The sequence below is a fragment of the Macaca mulatta genome, chromosome 15 (genome assembly GCF_049350105.2).
Source record: "Macaca mulatta isolate MMU2019108-1 chromosome 15, T2T-MMU8v2.0, whole genome shotgun sequence".
NCBI classification, from domain to species: Eukaryota; Metazoa; Chordata; class Mammalia; order Primates; family Cercopithecidae; genus Macaca; species Macaca mulatta.
In genome coordinates this window covers 6,286,839-6,306,376 of record NC_133420.1, presented here as the reverse complement: position 1 = coordinate 6,306,376, position 19,538 = coordinate 6,286,839, and the positions used below count along the sequence as shown (strand labels likewise).

At 55.4% G+C, this 19,538-nt stretch overlaps 1 protein-coding gene across 2 annotated transcripts in view; it reads right to left on the bottom strand.

Moving 5' to 3' along the window:
• Positions 1–944: 944 nt before the first annotated feature.
• Positions 945–19,538, bottom strand: part of QSOX2 (quiescin sulfhydryl oxidase 2) — a 40,368-nt gene continuing 21,774 nt past the window's right edge. For both annotated transcript variants that reach the window (XM_015116374.3, XM_077967120.1), the window contains exons 4-12: positions 19,367–19,472; positions 19,123–19,213; positions 17,167–17,312; positions 14,173–14,307; positions 13,821–13,950; positions 11,821–11,943; positions 10,414–10,564; positions 6,183–6,371; positions 945–3,826 (exon numbers count right to left, since the gene is read on the bottom strand). In XM_015116374.3, the coding sequence (XP_014971860.3) occupies positions 3,279–3,826; positions 6,183–6,371; positions 10,414–10,564; positions 11,821–11,943; positions 13,821–13,950; positions 14,173–14,307; positions 17,167–17,312; positions 19,123–19,213; positions 19,367–19,472 (1,619 nt within the window). In that variant the 3' untranslated portion in view covers positions 945–3,278. The remainder of the gene's footprint in view (positions 3,827–6,182; positions 6,372–10,413; positions 10,565–11,820; positions 11,944–13,820; positions 13,951–14,172; positions 14,308–17,166; positions 17,313–19,122; positions 19,214–19,366; positions 19,473–19,538) is intronic.

Sequence of the window (19,538 nt, the reverse complement as noted above, 5' to 3'; positions counted from 1 at the left end):
GATTCGCAGCAAGCGGGTCGTCCAGCCGCAGGGCAGGAGGCTGCTGACCCTCCCCTTCTGGCGTGCAGCCTCTGGAAAGCAGTGCGCAGGCCGTGCCCCAGGGCAGCCCCTTGTCTGATCACCTCCAGCCCAGGGCTCACTGTGGCACTCTCCTGCAGGTGTTCTGCTGGTCGAGGAACTTTCCACTCTTAACCTCCTTGAACTCAACCTCCAACTTCTGGGAGGAGCCCAGCCGGCACCCCTCAGGCTGCCAGGAGGAGGGGCACCTGCAGTCCCCCCTAACAAAAGCACTGCTGCGGACTGAAGACCTTGGGCATAGGCAGGGCCTCAAGGAATTGCCCAGCACACACCCAGGCTGGTGTCTGCTTCGTGCCTGCCGAGGGACTGAGTTCCTGCCAGCCTCTGCACAGCCTGGCCAGGGAGGTGCCAACAGGACTCCTCCAAAGCCACAGACCAGACTGTTGGAGACCACTGCCCCGCCCCCACCGGCACAACAAAAGTGGGGGTGGGGCAGAAGAAAACAAGGGGTCAAGGGCACCCCACAGAGCACCACAAACTCAGCCTTAGCGAGACACTCAAACCCAGGAAGCAGAGGGGTGGCCGCTGACACAGGTTAAATTCCTCCGAGGTGCCCTCAGGCAGGGCTGCCGCGCGTGCACTTTGTAAGTGTGTAGTTTACATGCATCTCAGCTGCCCTTTAATCTGTGTAAAATCAAGGGTCTTGTCCTGTGACAGTCTCCCCCAGATCAGCTCCAGGGAGACGATCTATCACTGATTTCCATCCATCACTTTCCATCTCACCCTTGGGCTGTCTCCTTCGACAGAAGAAATTCTAGGATTTCAGATGTCCAGTCTGTGAACAGAAAGAAGGGTCCATTCTGCACCCACCGCCTCTACCACAACTCCCATTGGTAGAGCTGGTTCACATTTCAAAAGAATCACCATTTTTTCAAATGTCAGATTTCTTTATTAAAATGTGTACATCATAGTTTACTTAAATACAAAATATTCACTTTCCTTGCAGGTAAGAAATTTCACTGACATTTCCATGTCGATTTGCTTCTTTTTAATAAAAATCCTTCCATTGAAAATAAATAAGCATTTAAATTACTGAACTATTATATTCATTAGTCTCAATACCTCTTAAAATACTTAAAACTTTAGAAAATAGACTCTAAACATTGCCTAAAGGCGGCATCCAGCTCTGAGCAGGCCACACAAGGTGTGTTTGGGCATGACATTACAACCCGAGGCCACCTCCACGATGGCCCAGCCCCACCACTGACGCTCTGCTGAAAATCCTGCCCCTCAGCAGGACGCAAGCTTGTCCCCCAAATAGTGGTGACCTCGAACTGCAATATGATGAGGAAAGCAGCCAACACTGCCCTCCACAAGGGTTTCCGGAAAGGCTGAAGCTGGAGACGAGACGGTAAACCACACCACCATCCCAGGTCACCCCAGGCCACCCCAGCTGAATATATTCAACACTAGCCAAGAGGCAAAAGTTTAGTTTAAAGGGTTCAAAGGCAAATACACTGAAACCCATGTGTAAACCTGCCTGGTTTTCAAACTGAAAGAGAAACACTCTGGTTTCTTCAATAACCCAGGCCTGCACTGGATGAAGCAACGAAGGCAAGGTCACAGCTGCTAAAGCACAGAGGGGTTAAAAAGTGTGAAACCATAAGCAACTCTCGAGTGAGAGACGTGAAGCAGGAGGCCGAGGCACCAGACACCTCTCCCAGCAGACACCTCCTTCCACCAGCTGCAGGGCCCTGGGCAGCGTTCTCAGCCCAGCCATTCTGTGACAGTTGTTTAAGGAATCAGCTGTTGACTTTTTAAGTGGCAACAATCACATCAATATTACAGGGGTCTTATGAATACATCCATGTGATCAACTCGTTAGTAAACACAGGAGTACATAACATAAAGTAGGCAAAGCGGAAAAAATAAAATCGTCAAAGTCTCTCTCTCTCTCACACACACACACACACACGGGCACACAAATACATGAGAGTCTATTTTAGCCAAATCAAATTTTGCCTGTGAGACACACCAACAGCCACAAAGAATCTCAATATAAATGTTCCCAGAAATAGTGTATTTGTTTGTTTAAATCTTCAGAGGCAATTGACCACTAAATGTTTTGGGTTTAAAAACAATGTTTAAAATTATGAAATGGTAAAAGAAATCATGACCAAAGCCTGGGAGATCAGTGCCTGTGTGGAGACACTTCCCAAAACAGCTTCAGGCAAAGCAGCCTGGTGCAGGCCCCTGCCACCTCCGCCCCTCCACGGGCCGAGTGAGACGCTTGAGTGTGTGGCAGACGCCTCTGGTGCTGGGTGACGAGCAGACAACGCAGGGGGCTTTAGAAGTCTCCCTGGGGCCTGTGCTCCCAAGGGCAGACCGCTCTCCTCCCCACCCCCCAACAGAGGGGCCTCTGCTCTGAGCACTGCCCACTGATCCCAGAGCTGCCCTCCAGGGACCAGTGGCCAAATGGCCCCCATTTACCTGCCTCTCTCGTCACCAGATAGACAAAGGCGCTGCCTCTGCGGTTAAATGAGCCGCCATCCTTCCAACCCCCAAGTCCACTGCCCGAGGCCTCTGGGGGTTATTTTCTGAAATGCAGCACAGCCACAGAATTCCGTGGTTCCTCCCCTGTTGAATTCCCCACATCTGGCGTGGAACACCGAGAGCCCTCAGGAACCTGCCCTAGGGAAGCGGCCACAAGCATAGGATAGTCCCTGGAACTCTGCTCTGTCCCCGCCCGGCCAAAGGAAAACACTTGGCAGCCTGGAGCAGGGGGCAGGGGGCACGGGGGAAGCAGGGGGGGGCAAGGGAGTAGAGGGTGCAGGGGGTGCTGCGGGGGGAGCGGGCGAGGTTCTTCTCCAAATACAAAAAAAAAGGCCTTGCAGGATGAGGCAGAGTCGAGGAAACGAGATGAAAGTGTGTGGGGTACACTATTTGGCCTGGACTTCCCACCCTCCTTTTTAGATCTAGAAGAGTAAAAATACCGAAGTCTTTTTGCTGTAGGACCTGCAAAAGGAGCATGAACAGACTTGAGTATGCCAGGAATGCAAACATCCCCACAAAATTACCCCGTGTTCTTCCCTTGTTAGAAGAGCATTTGTAAAACCAGGACTTGGAAGCCAAAAGGTGCCGTCCGACGTGAAAGCAGGCCCACATGTTTATAAAATCCCTGATCATGTTAAAGCTGCAGGTGGCACAGGGCAGGGCTGCCTCCGAGGGAGCTTCCGCCATGGCTGGCAGCGCCCGGGCACTCACACGGCCGGGTGGTGGTGCTTGACCTTCCACCGCCTGGACCTCACCCGGAAGAAGAAGTACATCACCATGAGGAACAGGGACGAGGCCACGTACAGCACGACACAGAGACTCATGTCCAGGCTGGAGAAGTCAACCCCGAGGAAGGGTGCAGCGCCCCCCACCTCCTTGTGGACCCCGGGCCCATCCGGATCCTGGAGTTTCACGTCCAAGCTGTGGTGCAAGCTGTCTGGAAGGGCGGGCCTGGGGCCCAGCACACTGGGTGGACGGACGCTCTGGGCGTCTCGCTCTCCACGGGACATCTCTGGGGGAGCGAGTCTTTTCTCCTCTTCCTCACCCCTGGCCAGGGCTCCTCCTTCACCGGAATCCCCCTGGTCTGCAGAATACGTGTCTAAGAGGTTGTCGCGGGTGTAGTGCTGCTTCAAGAATGTGAGCACGTGGCCTTCATCCCAGCTGGCCAGGCCCTTAATTTCCTCGTGGCAGGCTGGGCAGAGGTCCGGAGTGGGCCACTGAAGCTTTGGAAACCTGGGATCCTCACTCAGATGGCCTAGGAAGGAAAGGAAGCGGGAGAGCCCGAGGTAAGGGGGCTTTGTGGAGCCACGTGCAGCGTGAGGCAACCGGACTCCTACTCCCACCACCGTGGGCCTCTGCTGCCCCAGCCCAGGGTCCTGCCAGGCCTCCCTCCCTGCCCTTCCCACCACCCTTCCCTTACAGTGTGGCCCAGGTAACATCCTGCTTCTGCAGGCCCCTGCGCACGTGTTCCCCTCTGCCGGTTCCCATGCCTGCAAGTAAGGGGACGCTACACGCTCAGCCTCCGCCACCTCCTGGACCGCATCCTGTCCCAAACCACCCAGCACTCTGCTTCCAAAACGGAGCATGCAGCTCTCACCTCGAGGCCTTTGTCCACACAGTGCTGCCTGTGTGCCCCTCCCCTCACTGCTGCCCCTCTGCCCTTTCCTGAGGGTGCACCTGAGGCCCTCTACCCACAGTGCCCCGGCCACCTGGGCTCCATGGACAGCGGGCCTCAGGTAAGGGCAGAGGGGAAAGGGCAGAGGGGCAGCAATGAATTTCCACTGCACTTCAGATACACGGGCCCTTTCCAGACTACAAATCCCTTCAAATCTCCAAAACTCGTTTCCAAAGTAACACCTGCTCACTCCTGGGCCCAACAGGCATCCGTCATGCAGAAGCCGTGGCAGACGGCGACTCCCAACTCTCCCAGCCCCTGCCAGCCGACTTGCTGACGCCCGGCCACCCTCAGAGAGCTTCCAGAAGTGAATGTAAACGCAACCACGTTTGTTTGGAGGACTTCACACGTGCCTGAAATCAAGAGATGCCCGGCTCGGGCCAGTCACTGACTGCCTATCCTGCTAACCGGTGCCAGGTGCTGCACACGAAGCCAGAGGGGACAAGCACAGATCAGCGGCGCTTGGTCAGAAGCTGCCAGAGCCTCACAGGACTGTGAAGTCAGGTGCGAGTCCTGGGCAGAAGACCCCGGGCGGATCTCCGAGGGGCCTCCCAGGAGCTTGGGTCTTGAAGCACAGGCTGGAGGTGGGACTGGGTGGGGCGGGACTCTCGGGAGGGACAGTCACACCGGGCTGTAAGGCCCCTTTCTTTTTTTTTTTTTTTTTGAGACGGAGTCTAGCTCTGTTGCCCAGGCTGGAGTGCAATGGCCAGATCTCAGCTCACTGCAAGCCCCGCCTCCCGGGTTCACGCCATTCTCCTGCCTCAGCCTCCCGAGTAGCTGGGAGTACAGGCGCCCGCCACCTCGCCTGGCTAATTTTTTTTGTATTTTAGTAGAGACGGGGTTTCACCGTGTTAGCCAGGATGGTCTCGATCTCCTGACCTTGTGATCCGCCCGTCTCGGCCTCCCAAAGTGCTGGGATTACAGGCTTGAGCCACCGCGCCCGGCCTGGAAGGCCCCTTTCTGCTGCAGCCTCATGACTGGAGTGGTGGAGGCACATGCAGGCTGGGGCCACAGGTAACAGCAGGGGCTCCAGGTCCAGGCAGGCCTGGTGAGGTTCCTGGTCCCACCGCCTCAGAGCCGATGGCTCGGGGAAAGCACACGGAGCACTGTGGGCGGCGGCGATGCAGAGGCTGCCAGGGTGGAGAGGCGGAGGAGCTGCGCTGACCCAGGGAACAAATCCCACAGACACGCGGTGCCTTCGCCACATGACCACGGCCCCGGCAGTCAGGCTCAGGCCAAAGAAAAACCAATTTCTTTAGTGCTTCAGCTGTAATATGTTTTTCTAATACAGTGGATTAAATAAAAACCAATAGTTTAGTGGCATTTTCTATTCATCTCTATTAAGATTTATTTCTCAGTGGAATTATTTTTAAGCCTAATTTTAATCTGCCACTGATTTAGGAACAGTTTGAAGTACTTGACTCTGAGAAAATACATGTGCTCTATTTAACTATTTTTTTTAACGAAATCACTTTGAGAGGTTTGGTTTACGTTTGGACAACAAATTTTCATGCAACTACAATTCCTCATCAACAATTAATTACGTTCCAAGCTTTCCAGAATCAAAAACATCCTCAGAGTCTAATGGGCACCAGTGGGCACTGACGGTGGAAGAAAGAGCCACGAAAACATCCTGAGTCTAACGGGCACCAGTGGCTACTGACAGGGGAAGAAAGAGCCACGCCCATTCCAACGAGGGTCCAAGAGCCCCCCGAGTGAGAGAACCATCTAGAAAGCTGGGGACAGAAGCAGCCTGGGAAAGGCTGCGGCTCTGGCAGCTCCCAGCCACCCAAGTCCTGATCCCATCAGCACAGTGGGTGGCACGAGGCCACAAAGCTCAGGGCCAAGCCCCACCGCAGCCGCACCATCCGTGCTGTCCCAGGACCAGGGCCTCCCTCCGCCCGTGCTGAGCCCCCCACGCCCAGGGGCTTCTCACCTGCCAGGCGGCCATTCACCACATTATGTTTCTTCCAAAGCCAGAGGATGGCTTGGTCTGGGGTTTTCACCGAGTCCATGGATTCTTTAGCCATTTCCTCAAAGTGCTCGCCACATTCCTTACACCCAAAGAAGGTGTGAATGTACCTCCTCATCGTCTGCAGCACAGCCTGGGGGTCGTCTTCAAAGCCTGCAGGGGAAGAAACACCGCTGACAATGGCAGGTGCTGATAATGGCAGGTGCCTGGGGATCACCTGACCCCACGCCTGTCCAGAGAGCCTTGGGGGAAACTGCTCCTGACAGGTCGGGAAGCCACCTCACGTCTCCCCGGGGCCTCAGGCTGTGGGCACAGACCAGGAGCCAGCACCAGCCAAGATGTCCAACATGCCCACGGGTGCCGCAGTGTCTGGAGACACGATGACCGTGGACAGCCCAGAGGGTGGACGTGCCAGGATGAGCCACAGACTCGGCCGCCAGGGCCCCAAGGAGCCTTTCCAGGAGCTCCACGAACCTCCCACCAGGCTTCCGGCCGTCTGTGCCAGAACGCCCGCAGTGCCAAGCAATGATTCTTCCCTGGGATTTGCCAGCTGGGTGAAATCTGCAGCTGTCGTGTCTGAAAGCCCTGCAGGACACCAGCCCGAGTGGGGACACGGCCTTAGGAAGTGACTCTAGGCTGCTGCCAGCCACGGGCGTGAGGATGTGGAGCGGGTGGGCAGGCACAGGGACGGGTGTACCCACAAGCCAGAGTCTGTGCCACCGAACGTAAAAACAGCCGTGGACAGGCCGGGGCGCCTGCAGATGCTGTGAACGAACGCGCGTCTCAGGAAAGCAAAGCCCTGCCCGCAGGCGGCAGGAAGTGGCCAGCACCGCACCCAAGGGGAACCCCTAAGAAAACCAAGGGGGCAGCACGGGGCAGGGCTCGGCAGTCCCCGCTCAGACGACCGACACGGGAGCTTGAACGCACAGACAGGAGACCCATGAGATTAAAACAGATTACATGTCAGCATTAAAAAAAGACATGCTTTCGCGAATGAATCCGTCTTCATCGACAGCAGGACCTGGGGGAGCTTCCCGCGCAAGCAAAGGCCTGACGCTTGTTGTGGCTCCCTGCAAAGCACAGCTGCGTGCAGGCCCTGATCTCAGCGTCCTGGTCGATCCTTAATCCCGACACTTCTTGTTTATTTCACCCAGAGAAGGTGAGAGTAGAGCAGAGCACCTCCTCCTCGGCCTTGAGTGTGTCCACAGGCAGCTGGGCGGTGTCTCAGGCGCCGGCCCTGTGACCTGGCCCGTCTGCCCTGCTCTCCTGCCGGGAGGGGTCCACAGACATCTGCCTTGCATCTCCATGTAATCCCCCTCCCTCTTCCCCACATCGCCGCAAGCATGGGGCCACCCTAATCTTTAAAGTGGACAAGAACCATAAACCTCTACCTGTGGGGGGATTAGAGGCCTTTGCAGGCATTTTACTAGATGGGGCTTAAACGTACAGTAAAGAGAAGAAAAACCTTCCAAGACTTAATCCTGTGGTCGCCACTGACCCAATTCTCTTGGCAGGAGGCTACTCCTGGAGGCTGCTTCCAATATGCTGATGGGAGGAAGGAGCGCTGAGGGTCTTGTCAGCCGTATGCTTTGCCATCATGCTGCTCTTACCATTCCACTACACTAGGCCTGGTGCTAGCATAGTTTAAAATCAAATACCCTGGTCATTCAACTTCTTCCCTCAGCCAACACTGTACCCACACTGCCTTCAAGGAACCGTTCCTCATGCCCACATGTGCCCGTGTGATGAGAGCAGACGGAAAGGGGGACGGCGTGTCGGCTCAGGCCTGCGTGTGCCCGTGTGATCAGAGCAGATGGAAAGGGGAATGGCGTGTCAGCTCATCTCCTCACCAGAACTTTCTGTGTGTAAATGTGAGGTTTCCTAACTCAGCCTCACGTTTCAGAAACAGTTATTTTTTTTGAGACAGTCTTGCTTTTGCCCAGGCTGGAGTGCAGTGGCATGATCTCGGCTCACTGCAGCCTCCAGTGCTGGGATTACAGGTGTGAACCTTGTGCATGGCCCAGAATCAGGTTTACATGGTCTGGCTGGGCATTAGATCAGGCAGTGTGGATGCTCTGATTTCAATTTCTGTTTGGACAGCTCCCAACGTTTCTCCACAAAAACATACTACTCTTTTTTTCTGTATCATTATGAAAAGGATTTGAGGTTAAAACCCACCCTCTCCCCTAATCAGACCCTCGAGAAGCAGTAATCCAGTGTCACCTTGAGGGCCAAAACAGTAGATTTTCAGATGGCCACTACGGTGCCCCCATCCCAGGACACTCTCCCGCAATGTGACTTTGCTGCTTCTCCCATTAACAGGTGGAATCTATTTCTCTCACCAGGAATTTAGGCTAGATCAACAGGATACGGCAGAAGTGATAGTATGTGACTCCACACTGAGGCCTCTCGGGGGGGGTCCTGCCTGAACCTGGTGCTACTTGGTGGGGAAACCACATTCAGGAGCACGAGGCATTCCAAGGTCCCCTGGACTGACCAGCTGCCACCAGATGAAGGCAGACATGCAAGTGAGCCCAAGCAGCAACTCACAGAAGAACCGCCCAGCCAAGCCCAGTCTAAACTGCTGACCCACAGCATGATAAGCAAACACAGTGGTGGCTGCTGTAAGCCCCAGCATTTTAGGCTAGTTTGTTATGTGGCAAAAAAGAACTGTAAAAGAATTTGAGAATTTTACTGGAAAGAGTATTGAACTGTGTGAGTCAAGACTCCACTTCGGCTTTCAAGTAAACATTAATGAACCTGAATCACTGCTTCAACTGAGAAGCACACGCACATCAAAATTCAGAGGGAATAAAAAATCCAATACATACTTTAGTGTTCTGTAAAGGACAGAAAATTTCATTTTATCTATTTCCTAGTAATTGAAAATTATTAAATCCAACTTCAAAGTTTTATAGGTTTTAACCCCTTGCGGTGGGCAGCCTCTGCGACGGTCCCCAGAGATCATGCCACCTATACTCACCCCGCCTGTAATGTCCACCCCTTGCGAGTGGCCTGGGCCTGGTGACTGACTACTGAGCAGAATCTGACAGAGGTGACGGAATGTCATCCTCGGATGGGCACCCTCTCACTGGCTCGCTCAGGAGGCTTGCTGCTATGATGTGAGCCGCCCCACGGAGAGGCCCTAAGCGCCTGCAGTCAACAGCCAGCATGGAGCTCAGGGCCTTAGGCAAGCCACGTGCAAGGAGGTGTGCCCTGCTCTCTGCCCCATGAGGGTGCTGGGAAGCCACTCTCCCTAGGTGGGTCTCAGGTGACCCCTCAGGCCCCGCTGACACTCCGATTGCAGCCTGACCAATCCTGAAGACGAGGACCCAGATGAGGCCATGCCCGACCCTCAGAAACTGTGAGCTCATCACCATGGGAAGTTCTGGCTGCTAAATTTCAGGGTGATTTGTTATGCAACAGCTGATAATGAAAACACCTCTCCAAATAGATTTCACTTACTCTTTTTTTTTTTTTTTTTTTGAGACGGAGTCTCACTCTGTCGCCCGGGCTGGAGTGCAGTGGCCGGATCTCAGCTCACTGCAAGCTCCGCCTCCCGGGTTTACGCCATTCTCCTGCCTCAGCCTCGGCTCACTGCAAGCTCCGCCCCCCGGGTTCCCGCCATTCTCTTGCCTCAGCCTCGGCTCACTGCAAGCTCTGCCTCCCGGGTTCCCGCCATTCTCCTGCCTCAGCCTCCCGAGTAGCTGGGACTACAGGCGCCCGCCGCCTCGCCCGGCTAGTTTTTTGTATTTTTTAGTAGAGAGAGGGTCACCGTGTCAGCCAGGATGGTCTCGATCTCCTGACCTCATGATCCGCCCGTCTCGGCCTCCCAAAGTGCTGGGATTACAGGCTTCAGCCACCGTGCCCGGCCTATTCTGTCTTTTTAGAGCAAAAAACAGGGAGTTTACACTGCAGGAAAATTCCCAGCCAGCATTCCCTTTCTTCTCCATGGTTTATTTCCTGCACGTTAGCCACGCACATCCTTGTGAGTTCTGACAAGGGGAACTGTTGCCCCCGCAGCCACAGCCCTGGGTAAGTTGCCTGTGGGCGGAGTCTGAGGTGCGGTTCCCCTGCCTCAGTGCCCTGGCGACACGCTGCCTCACATACAGCAGTACGCGCCTTCGCACACACCGGCTGGGTTAACGTGTCGGGCAGTCCGTCGGCCCCTCCGGCCTGGACAGGGACAGCTTACCTGTGCCAACCAGGGCGTCTGGGTGGGTTGAGGCTTCAACAGTCAAAGTGTGGAACAGTTTCCAGAGAGAACACGGGTAACCCCTCAACTCAGATCGGCTTCCTTGACATCCAACCCACTTTATGTGATTAGTAAGGAATATTCCAGAAATCTGAAAAAAAAAAAAAAAACCCAAAGAATAAAAGATAATTGTTGAAATTAAAAACAGTCGACAGATACCTTCTTGACTGGGGGGGTGGTTAATGGGGGTGTGGTTTACTGAAGCTGTATCAACTGTACACACAAGATCTGTGCCTCCTACCGTACGCAAATTTAAATTCAATAAAACAAAAGAGAGGAAGTGGTCTCCTTTACTAAAGGAGCTCTCCAGCCACTCTGAAGAGGAGAGCGAGCTCTTCTGTATCTTGATAAACCAGTAGTGTTAAGCATAAAAAGGATTCACCTTTTCAATTAGAATTAGTTGTAAGGACAGTATTAAGAGAAAAGGCAACTAACAACATACAAAAGCTCAACCCTCAAATAACCCTCGGCCAGAAGAAACAAGGCGTGTTCACTTTGGAGAAGCAATGGGGTGGCCCTCAGAGCGGGTGACTGCTGGCCTGGGAGGGCTGTGAGCCCTGGGCAGATTCCGTTCGGTTTGGTTTTGTGTCTCATCCACCTTTCCCTCCCTAAGGACTCCTGAGCCTGGGACGCGCGCTAGAGGGAGATGTCCTACGTCACAGTCACGTGAGAGGGTGTGCCCATGACCTCCAGCTCAGAGTGGAGTCAAGGTGGAAGACGGACTTGGGCAAGCAGCCCAGCACCGTCTGCTTCTCAGCTGCAGCCAGCGAATGACAAGGCTGGCAAAGTCACAGCACGCTAAGTGCACCTTATAGGATTCCCAGAAGACCTGCTGTGTGCCACTGACCACGCCGGCCACGCTGACCACGCGGGCGTCGGACAAGCAGCATGGTGGGTTTACTGCCTGTGACTAAATGCTCTGGGGGCCACAGAGAAGCTGCTGATCTGGACTAAGGAGGGAACGGCAAGAGGGAGTGCCAGGACCGCTCGGGGTGCTGGTCCCGAGTGAAGACTGGCACCTGCTGGCAGCTGGTCTTGGGGAAAGCTCCGGCAGGACTGCCCACACTTACTGAATATAACTTTTTTCCTTAGATTGGCTTACTAAATTTAAAAAGCCCAAGTACTACACTGCTTGAGAAAACCCCATTTTGTACAAAGGACAGGTGGTCACAGTGCACTTTTGGTGAGCTGTCCTCAAACTGAAGCCCCAGCATGACGCTGCCAAGGCAGACACGAGGCCATAGCCATGACGCTGTCAGGGAGACAGTAAGTCGCCGCTCCCCTTCATCACAGTTAAGGGCGAGGGAAGGAGGGCGCGGCGTGGCTGGCAAGGGTTCTGGGGCTCACCCGCATCTTGTTGTTGACCAGGTCGAGCACAGCGTTGTAGGGGATCCTGTCCAGGGGAAGGCTGGCCAGCCACTCCTGCAGCGTCTCCAACAGTTTCCTGACTGACGGTCGTCCAGGGAACAGCTGCACGAGGAAGGAGCCACTGGAGAGCTACAGACCCAACCCGGGCCCGCCCCCACCGCCGGACACAGCACCTCCGGGGACAAGCAACTCCATCTGTGGAGGGGCTGAACCTAGGACGGGGCCTCTCAGAACTCGGGTTTCTCTGATGGGAGGCAGGAAACCTGAGGGGCTGTGGGGCAGGCGTCCAGCCAGCACCTCTCCCCAGGACAGCCTGCGCCCACGGCCATGCCTTTCTCCAGCCCATGCCTGCAGCTCACCCACCTGTGCCCACAGCCTTGCTCCCTCCAGGTGACAGGCAAGGTCACGGTGTGTGACTCATCATGGAACTGGCGGGGGCTTGCTGATTTATTCTGCCTTCCTCACCAGGAGCTGCGCTGACCCCACCTGCCTGCCCGCTGGGCTTCCCTTCCGTCATCGCTGACTGTGTGAAGGGCGCGCGGCAGTGCATAGGTGCCGGCAGCCGGAGCTAACTGCCTGTGGCCTCGTGTGGGCTGTGAGGCTGGCTGATATCAACACAGCTTAGGGAGGCATCTGGCTGAGAAGATCCCAGGGCTCTGTCTTTTTAGGAGGAACTCTGATCAGCTGCTGCACCACAAACCGTGCAAAACGCAGGCTGCCGAAAGAGCTCCGAAAACCCGAGCTGAAGCTCATGGTGGCGATGCCAGACCAGAAACGCCGGCATCTTCAGCTCAGTCCAATATATTACTCTCCCATGCAGGTTAAAAAGTACCATGATTAATTTACCAGTATCAAATTTATTTTGGACATCCAAATAAAGTTCAGAAAAATATCAAGAATAACTTACTAATACCCTGGCCTAAGGAGTTACCTAGAGCACAAGTGTAAAAGCTCCAGGCCTAACTAGACTGAGGGGGAAGACAGAGAAGCGGGGAGAGGAGAGCAGGTCTGCCTAGCAACAGCTGTGTGACTCCAGCGAATTAGCCGGCAGCCATCACCACTAAGAGCCACACTGTCCGCCGCTAATATGATGGACAGATTAGCAGGACACTTTCTTAAAGGAAACGAGGCCAGCTAGAGATTTCTGAACTCTGGATGGCACCGTGGGGTAAAAACCTGCCGAGGCGATGCTCGTGCATTCATCTGCGGGGCCTCGGGTCCTTCAAGGCTTCCTGTACTTTTCACAAATCACATTGTAAGTAAACTCTATCCAAAGTGCTGACTATAAATTATTCTATCACTAGCATCTTATTTTTGGCAAGAGAAATAGTTTAAGCCTAACCCCCTGGTCATTTAGACAGTGACAAGTAAGTGAGCTCGTGGAGTTACACCTGGCCACCTCCTTGGCTGGTCCTCTTCAGCCTGGCCCTGGGCACAGCCAGGCCTGAGCTCTGTTGGGCTGCATATCTCTGCCCACTCCTGGCAACCCCTTCAGTGGTTTCAGACACCACATCTGTGCTTGTGACAGTGCTGAGTGTGAAGCCCCCAGGACCCCTCCCTGAACCTGGCTGGCAGAGCAGGTGCACACCCCACCTGGATCTGCACGGCCCCTGCCTTTCCCTCTCCCGCCCAGCCCCTGTGCACCGCTCCTCCGAGAGCCAGCTGAGGTGTGCGCCTCCGTTCCCTCCTCCGTCTCCTCTCCAGGAAGCCAGAGCTGGGCTTTTCCAACAGGTGCTTCGCTCACGGCCCCGCCCCTCTCCACAGCCACCGCCCCAGCCCCAGTGCTGGGAACAGCATGGGACGCAGGAGGCACTCGGGAACGGGTGGAATGAGTTGGGGCACGGGCCCGAGCGGACAAAGCAGGGTGGAGAGCACCTCAGTGGAGACGGCGGAGCCCCGGCAGCGTCCGACGGCCCCCAGGGCCCACTCTGTGCAGGGCCAAATTCCCACACGCAGCCCAGACCAGAGCCGTCCCAAACCTTAGCCAAGACAGTCACAAAGTCCTTGAGCGTCTTCAGCTCTGCTCCAGCCAGGGACTTGTGGGCTGCCAGCTCCACCCGCAGGAGGTAGTGCAGCCCTGACTCCAGGTCCGCCGTGTACAGCTTGGACCTACGACGGGACACGGCAGAGTCAGGGAACGCCCAACCTTTCCCTCCACAGCACCTCTCCCTGGCCTGGCTCCTCCCCACGGACTCCCGGGGACCCCGGGAGGGCTCCTGAGCGGCCCTCAGCGGCTGGGGTGGGTTTCTGAGTGAGCCCGCCCAGCAAGCACGCAGCCTTCGGTCTACCCGCGCTGCGCCCCGGGGGCTTCGGTTCAAAATGAATACTTGCTTGTCAAATTCTCTCCAAACCACGACTTCTGAATTTTCTTCTTTGTTTGGCTTTTCAGGCAAGGAAAGCGATTTTTTCCTCACATCCGGCAATGACTTCAGGTAAGAGGAAAAGAAGGCCCGCAGAGGCTTCACGCTGTGAGAAAGGGGAGGGCAAAGGTGAGAAGAGCCTCCTTTATAAAATCCTGAAGCAGGAGCCCCCGGCATTCAGGAAAGCTCTGGGCCACCCCATCCATTCTTCGGGCATGTACTGGGGACTGGGGGTCCGTGGGGACAGCCACACCCCGCCTGGGCCGCGGCTGAGCTTCCACCTGGGGATAAGAGGAGACACACCAAATCCACAGATTTATAGCCAGTTCCACTTGTCATAAGTACTATGACTCATTTATGTTTGTGGGGAACTTAAGGCGTTTTGTAAAGCTGGGTTGAGCATCTGCCAAGATCAGCTTTATTCTGACTGAGATTTCCGACATGCCTAAGAGCCTTCACCGACGCGCCCACAATCTGCCAGCCCTGAGTGGGGCATCTGGAAGTCGGGGCCTGGGGTGGACGCCAGCCCCTCCCTCAAGTCAGGCCCCTGAGCCCCCTGCGTGCCCGCCCCGTGTGGACAGGGTGGAGCTGAGCCCCCTGTGTGCCCGCCCCGTGTGGACAGGGTGGAGCTGCCTTCTGAGGACACCCTCAATGCCATTATCGAGCACTTCAGTGTGACGCGGAGCTTGTTTCCAAAGACAGCATGTAGCAGTGATATTTGCAAAAATATTGAAATATCTATAAAACTACTAACATTATTTGACACTAAGAAGTTGTCTATATGATACTTTTAACACTAAACAAACATCTGGCAGTGGTTCAGGCCGCTCTGCCAAGGGCAGTGCTGTGCCCCAGGCCTGGAATGGGCCACCTTGTTGGCACAGCGGGGTCCCCAAGCACTCAGAGCATCTCCTAACAAGCTCAACAGCCTCTCTGGTTACCCTGAATTCTAGCTTTATCTTTTTAATTTCCACTTACCTATTTTTGAGACAGGATCTTGCTCTGTTGCCCAGGCTGGAGTGCAGTGGTGCAATCTCAGCTCACTGCAGCCTCAACCTCCTGGGCTCAAATGATCCTCCCACCTTAGCACCCTGAGTAGCTGTGGCCACAGGCACTCTCCGCCACATCCAGCTAATGTTTTATTTTTCATAGTCTGGAGTCTCATTATCAACCTGGGCTGGTCTCAGACTCCTGGGCTCAAGTAATCCTCTCACCTCAGCCTCCCAAAGTGCTGGGATGACAGGGGTAAGCCACCACGCCTGGTCTCCTTTTCCAAAGGACAGAAAAATACCTAAGAAGCTGCGGTCTTCGGGGCTTCTGTAGGGCGCCCTCCATGCCCCAGTCGATCTTTGAAGAGGCTAAACTGGAAGCCCCAAGAGACAGGAAACATGTCCTATCTTCACTGATGTGTCCCTGCACCTAGGAGCCTGGTGTGGTGAGCCACCAAGAGCCACAGAGTCAACCGTGGCTAAACCCGCACATGCCGGAGGCGCTGCGGCTTCAGGCCAGGGAAAGGGGCCACCCAGTGTGGGGCAAGGCCGGCCTCATGCTGTCCTTCTCCCCAAGGTGAGGAGGCCGGGTCCCCTCCAGCCTCAGGATGTTACTTAACTTTCTCAATCTTTTTTTTTTCTTTTACTTTTTTTTTTTTGAGACAGGGTCTGGCTCTGTTGCCCAGGCTGGAGTGCAGTGGTATGATCTTAGCTCACTGCAGCCTTGACCTCTGAGGCTCAAGCAATCCTCCCACCTCAGCCTCCTGAGTAGCTGGGACTACAGGCACACACCACCAGGCCCGGCTAGTTTTTTATTTTTAGTATAGGCGGGGTCTCACTATGTTGCCTGGGCTGGTCTCGAACTCCTAGACTCAAATGATGCACCTGTGCCCAGCCTCATTTTTCTCACTGTTTTTCTTTTTTTTTTTTTTTTTTTTTTTGAGACAGAGTCTCGCTGTGTCGCCCAGGGTGGAGTGCAGTGGCCGGATCTCAGCTCACTGCAAGCTCCGCCTCCCGGGTTTTTACGCCATTCTCCTGCCTCAGCCTCCCGAGTAGCCGGGACTACAGGCGCCCACCACCTCGCCCGGCTAGTTTTTTGTATTTTTTAGTAGAGACGGGGTTTCACCGTGTTAGCCAGGATGGTCTCGAACTCCTGACCTCGTGATCCGCCCGTCTCGGCCTCCCAAAGTGCTGGGATTACAGGCTTGAGCCACCGCGCCCGGCTCTCACTGTTTTTCTAACCTTATTCAAGTTGTTTACTTTTTTGTTGGGCTTATCTGAAGGGCACACGGGCACTCCGCGCAGAGGCAAAGAGCTTATCTGAGGGGCACACAGGCACTCCGTGCAGAGGCGAAGGGCTTATCTGAGGGGCACACGGGCACTCCGCACAGAGGTGAAGGGCTTATCTGAGGGGCACACACACTGCGCAGAGGCGAAGGGCTTATCTGAGGGGCACACGGGCACTCCGCGCAGAGGCAAATGGCTTGCCAAGGTTCTGCGGTTCTCAGAGAAGAGAGCAGAACGTGAGGGGCAGGGCCTGGTGCCCACCCCTACTTCTCATTCTGCAGAGGCAGGCACACGGGCTTGCCTGCCAGCCCCAGATACAGATCGAACTGCAGCCCAGAGTCTACCCAGAGCCATGTTTGAGGAGCATCTGCTGCTCCCGAAGCACTGGCCCAGCAGCCCTTGTGCATGTGCGGGTTTAGCCACGGTTTCCTCTGCGGCTCTTGGTGAGTCACCACGCCAGGCCCCTCCCAGGTGCAGGGACACAGCAGTGAGAAAACAGAAATCCACGAAAACACAGCACAGATCAGCAATACCCAAGGGCTGAGAGCCAGGGCCCAAATCTGCCCAGGGAAGTTGGGCAGAGGGGCCAGGGCTCCCCGGATCTCACACCAGACTTGCGTGGTCTACTCGGAGCCTCTGTTCAGTAACTCCGCACATCACCGGGTTCCCAGATCCCACAGGGCACTCACACGTTAATCAATCCATGCGACCCATTTGGGTAGATCAGGTAACACGCAGGAACTGAGGAAACACCGAGCTTCTCCAGAAATGCTTTGTCCCCATCCAGCGCCCGGACCACCACGATGCCTTCATACGGGATCAGGTCTAAGATCACCTGGGGGGTGAGAACACAGTGACACTTCCACAGGGGCGGGCAGCTTCTCAGAAAACACGACGTGCAGATACACGGCCTTGCAGGGAACCTTTCCCAGAAGGGCACGGAGTGTGCCCCCTGCAGGCAAGACCCTCACTCACATCCTCACGCACATCTGAATTCCTATCGCACTTTAAGGCAACCGATGGCACACACGCCATGCGCAGAAACCAGTGTTATTTGGCAATTTTACAGACCAATCAAAGAACACCCTTATCCATGAATTTGCACTTGACTTTCTAAAACCAGGGCGCCTCTAACAACACTGACACTGGTCAAGTGAGTCCTTGTACACAGCAGCCACGCCCCATGGCCTCACGCTCCTGTCCCCCGTGTGGAAGCTTCGTGGCCGGGGCAGCAGGCCTCGAGCTGCCACTCCTCCCCAGCCACCCTGCTCCTGTCTGGTTCTGCTCAGGCTGAAGGGGCAGCAACAGGGTCTCGGTGGCAGAGAGAGCACAGGACTGGCATCTCAGCATTTCAGAAGAAACCCCGTGTGCGCCAACACCACATCGGGCGTACGTCTTTCCTTCTCTTAGAGAGCAACAAAACCAGCTGCTCCTCAAACCAAGGGCCCTAGCTAAAGCGGTGAACTGGGCGCCCCGAGTGGCCATGCCTCTCCTGAGCTGGGTGTGTCTTCGAAGAGCTGATCACTACTCTTGGGCCGCGCTGGTGCCTGGGCCGTGCCGTGACTCTGTGCTGAAGAGCACTCCTCCTGCACGGGTGGAGCCTGGCTGCCCCGAACGCAGCAGCACGCCAGGGAGGTAGGGGAGCGTGCAACACGGGCCCACACCCACCTCTGCTCGGGGGAACCCCTGCCTCTGGTGTGCGTGTGTGGAGGCCCTGCCTGAGACAGCAAAGGCATGAGGGGCCTTGGGACAAGGGCGAGGGGTCTGGGAGAGCCACACACCGCTAGCGGTTCCTCAGCCCTCCACGGAGAACCCTGCCAACCACGGGAAGGCATCCTGGCATCACCACCAAACCTGGAGGGGGCGGGGCTGGGGTGCCAGGAAGGCATCCAGGGCACGAAGCGAGATGGTCGCAGCGCGGGTGTCTGCAGCTTCCTTCCCAAGTGTGTCTCCAAAAGCCCTCGCAGGGGCAACGCTGTTTCCTCCACTCAACGCTAGGCCCCCCCAGTGGACAGAAAAACAGTTGCCTATCAGGTTGCAAGGAGGAGGAGGAGAAGCTCAGGGTGAGCGCTGGGCGAACGTGTGCGCGGTGAGGCCTTTCGTCTCCGGAAAGACTTGGCAATAATGACTCAACCTGGGCTGCCCCTGCACCTGGTCCCTGGACCTTATTTAGACCTGGCCAAAAGCGAGGCTTCAGAACTGTACGTGTGAAATCAAAGTATGATGATGAAAGAAATGACGTTTTACGGAATCTTGGATTTGGCAAAAATGTCAAGCGTTCAGAATATAGCAATGAAAAAATCTCAGCAATACTGCATGCGAAATACAGAATGACCTCAAGGTGAGCTGAGCCTGTCGTAAAAATGAGCTCTTCTGCAAAGCCCTCTGTTAGTTTCAAACCTGGGGTTAGGCCACCTTCCGAACCCCTCCCACCGCCAAGCTCGTTCCTCCTAACAGTCTTCTCCAGACACCAGTGACTTTGCTGAGCAACGTTAACTACGCTTCCGATAATGAACAAGACCTAAAGTCACAGACAGGACACAAGACGCCGACGCAGTGACCGGCATCCACGAATCTCATCACAGATGCACCGCCAACCCCAATCACACCACGTGTGACATCTGGAGCCCACGCAGAGGCCGTACCTCCCGTCCAAGGTAGGAGCTGTTGCTTTCAAAGACAATAGCCACGTAATGGCTGCCATGGTTGTCAAGGAGGGAAAGAACATCACTGGGCCTTTCAAGAGAAAAAAAAGAGGCTTTTAGTGCTGTCAACAGCAGCGAGTTGCCCACCACATTCCAGTGGCCACATCACTTAAGAGAAACCTATTACACTTCTCGCACAGCTCAATGTGAGTCTAACAGCCACCTTCTTCCTGGAGCTACTCACTGAATGGGGTCCAGGGGCGGGCAGGCAGGCGGCCGGCTTCCTTCCGTGTGGTTCTGCAGGAAGTCAATCATGGTCTGTCTGACTGTTCGCAGCTCTCGGTCGGGTCCTGCCGGAAGCACACCAGGGTCAGACGTGTGTGCAGCTGTCCTCGAGGGGCAGGTGCACACCCAGG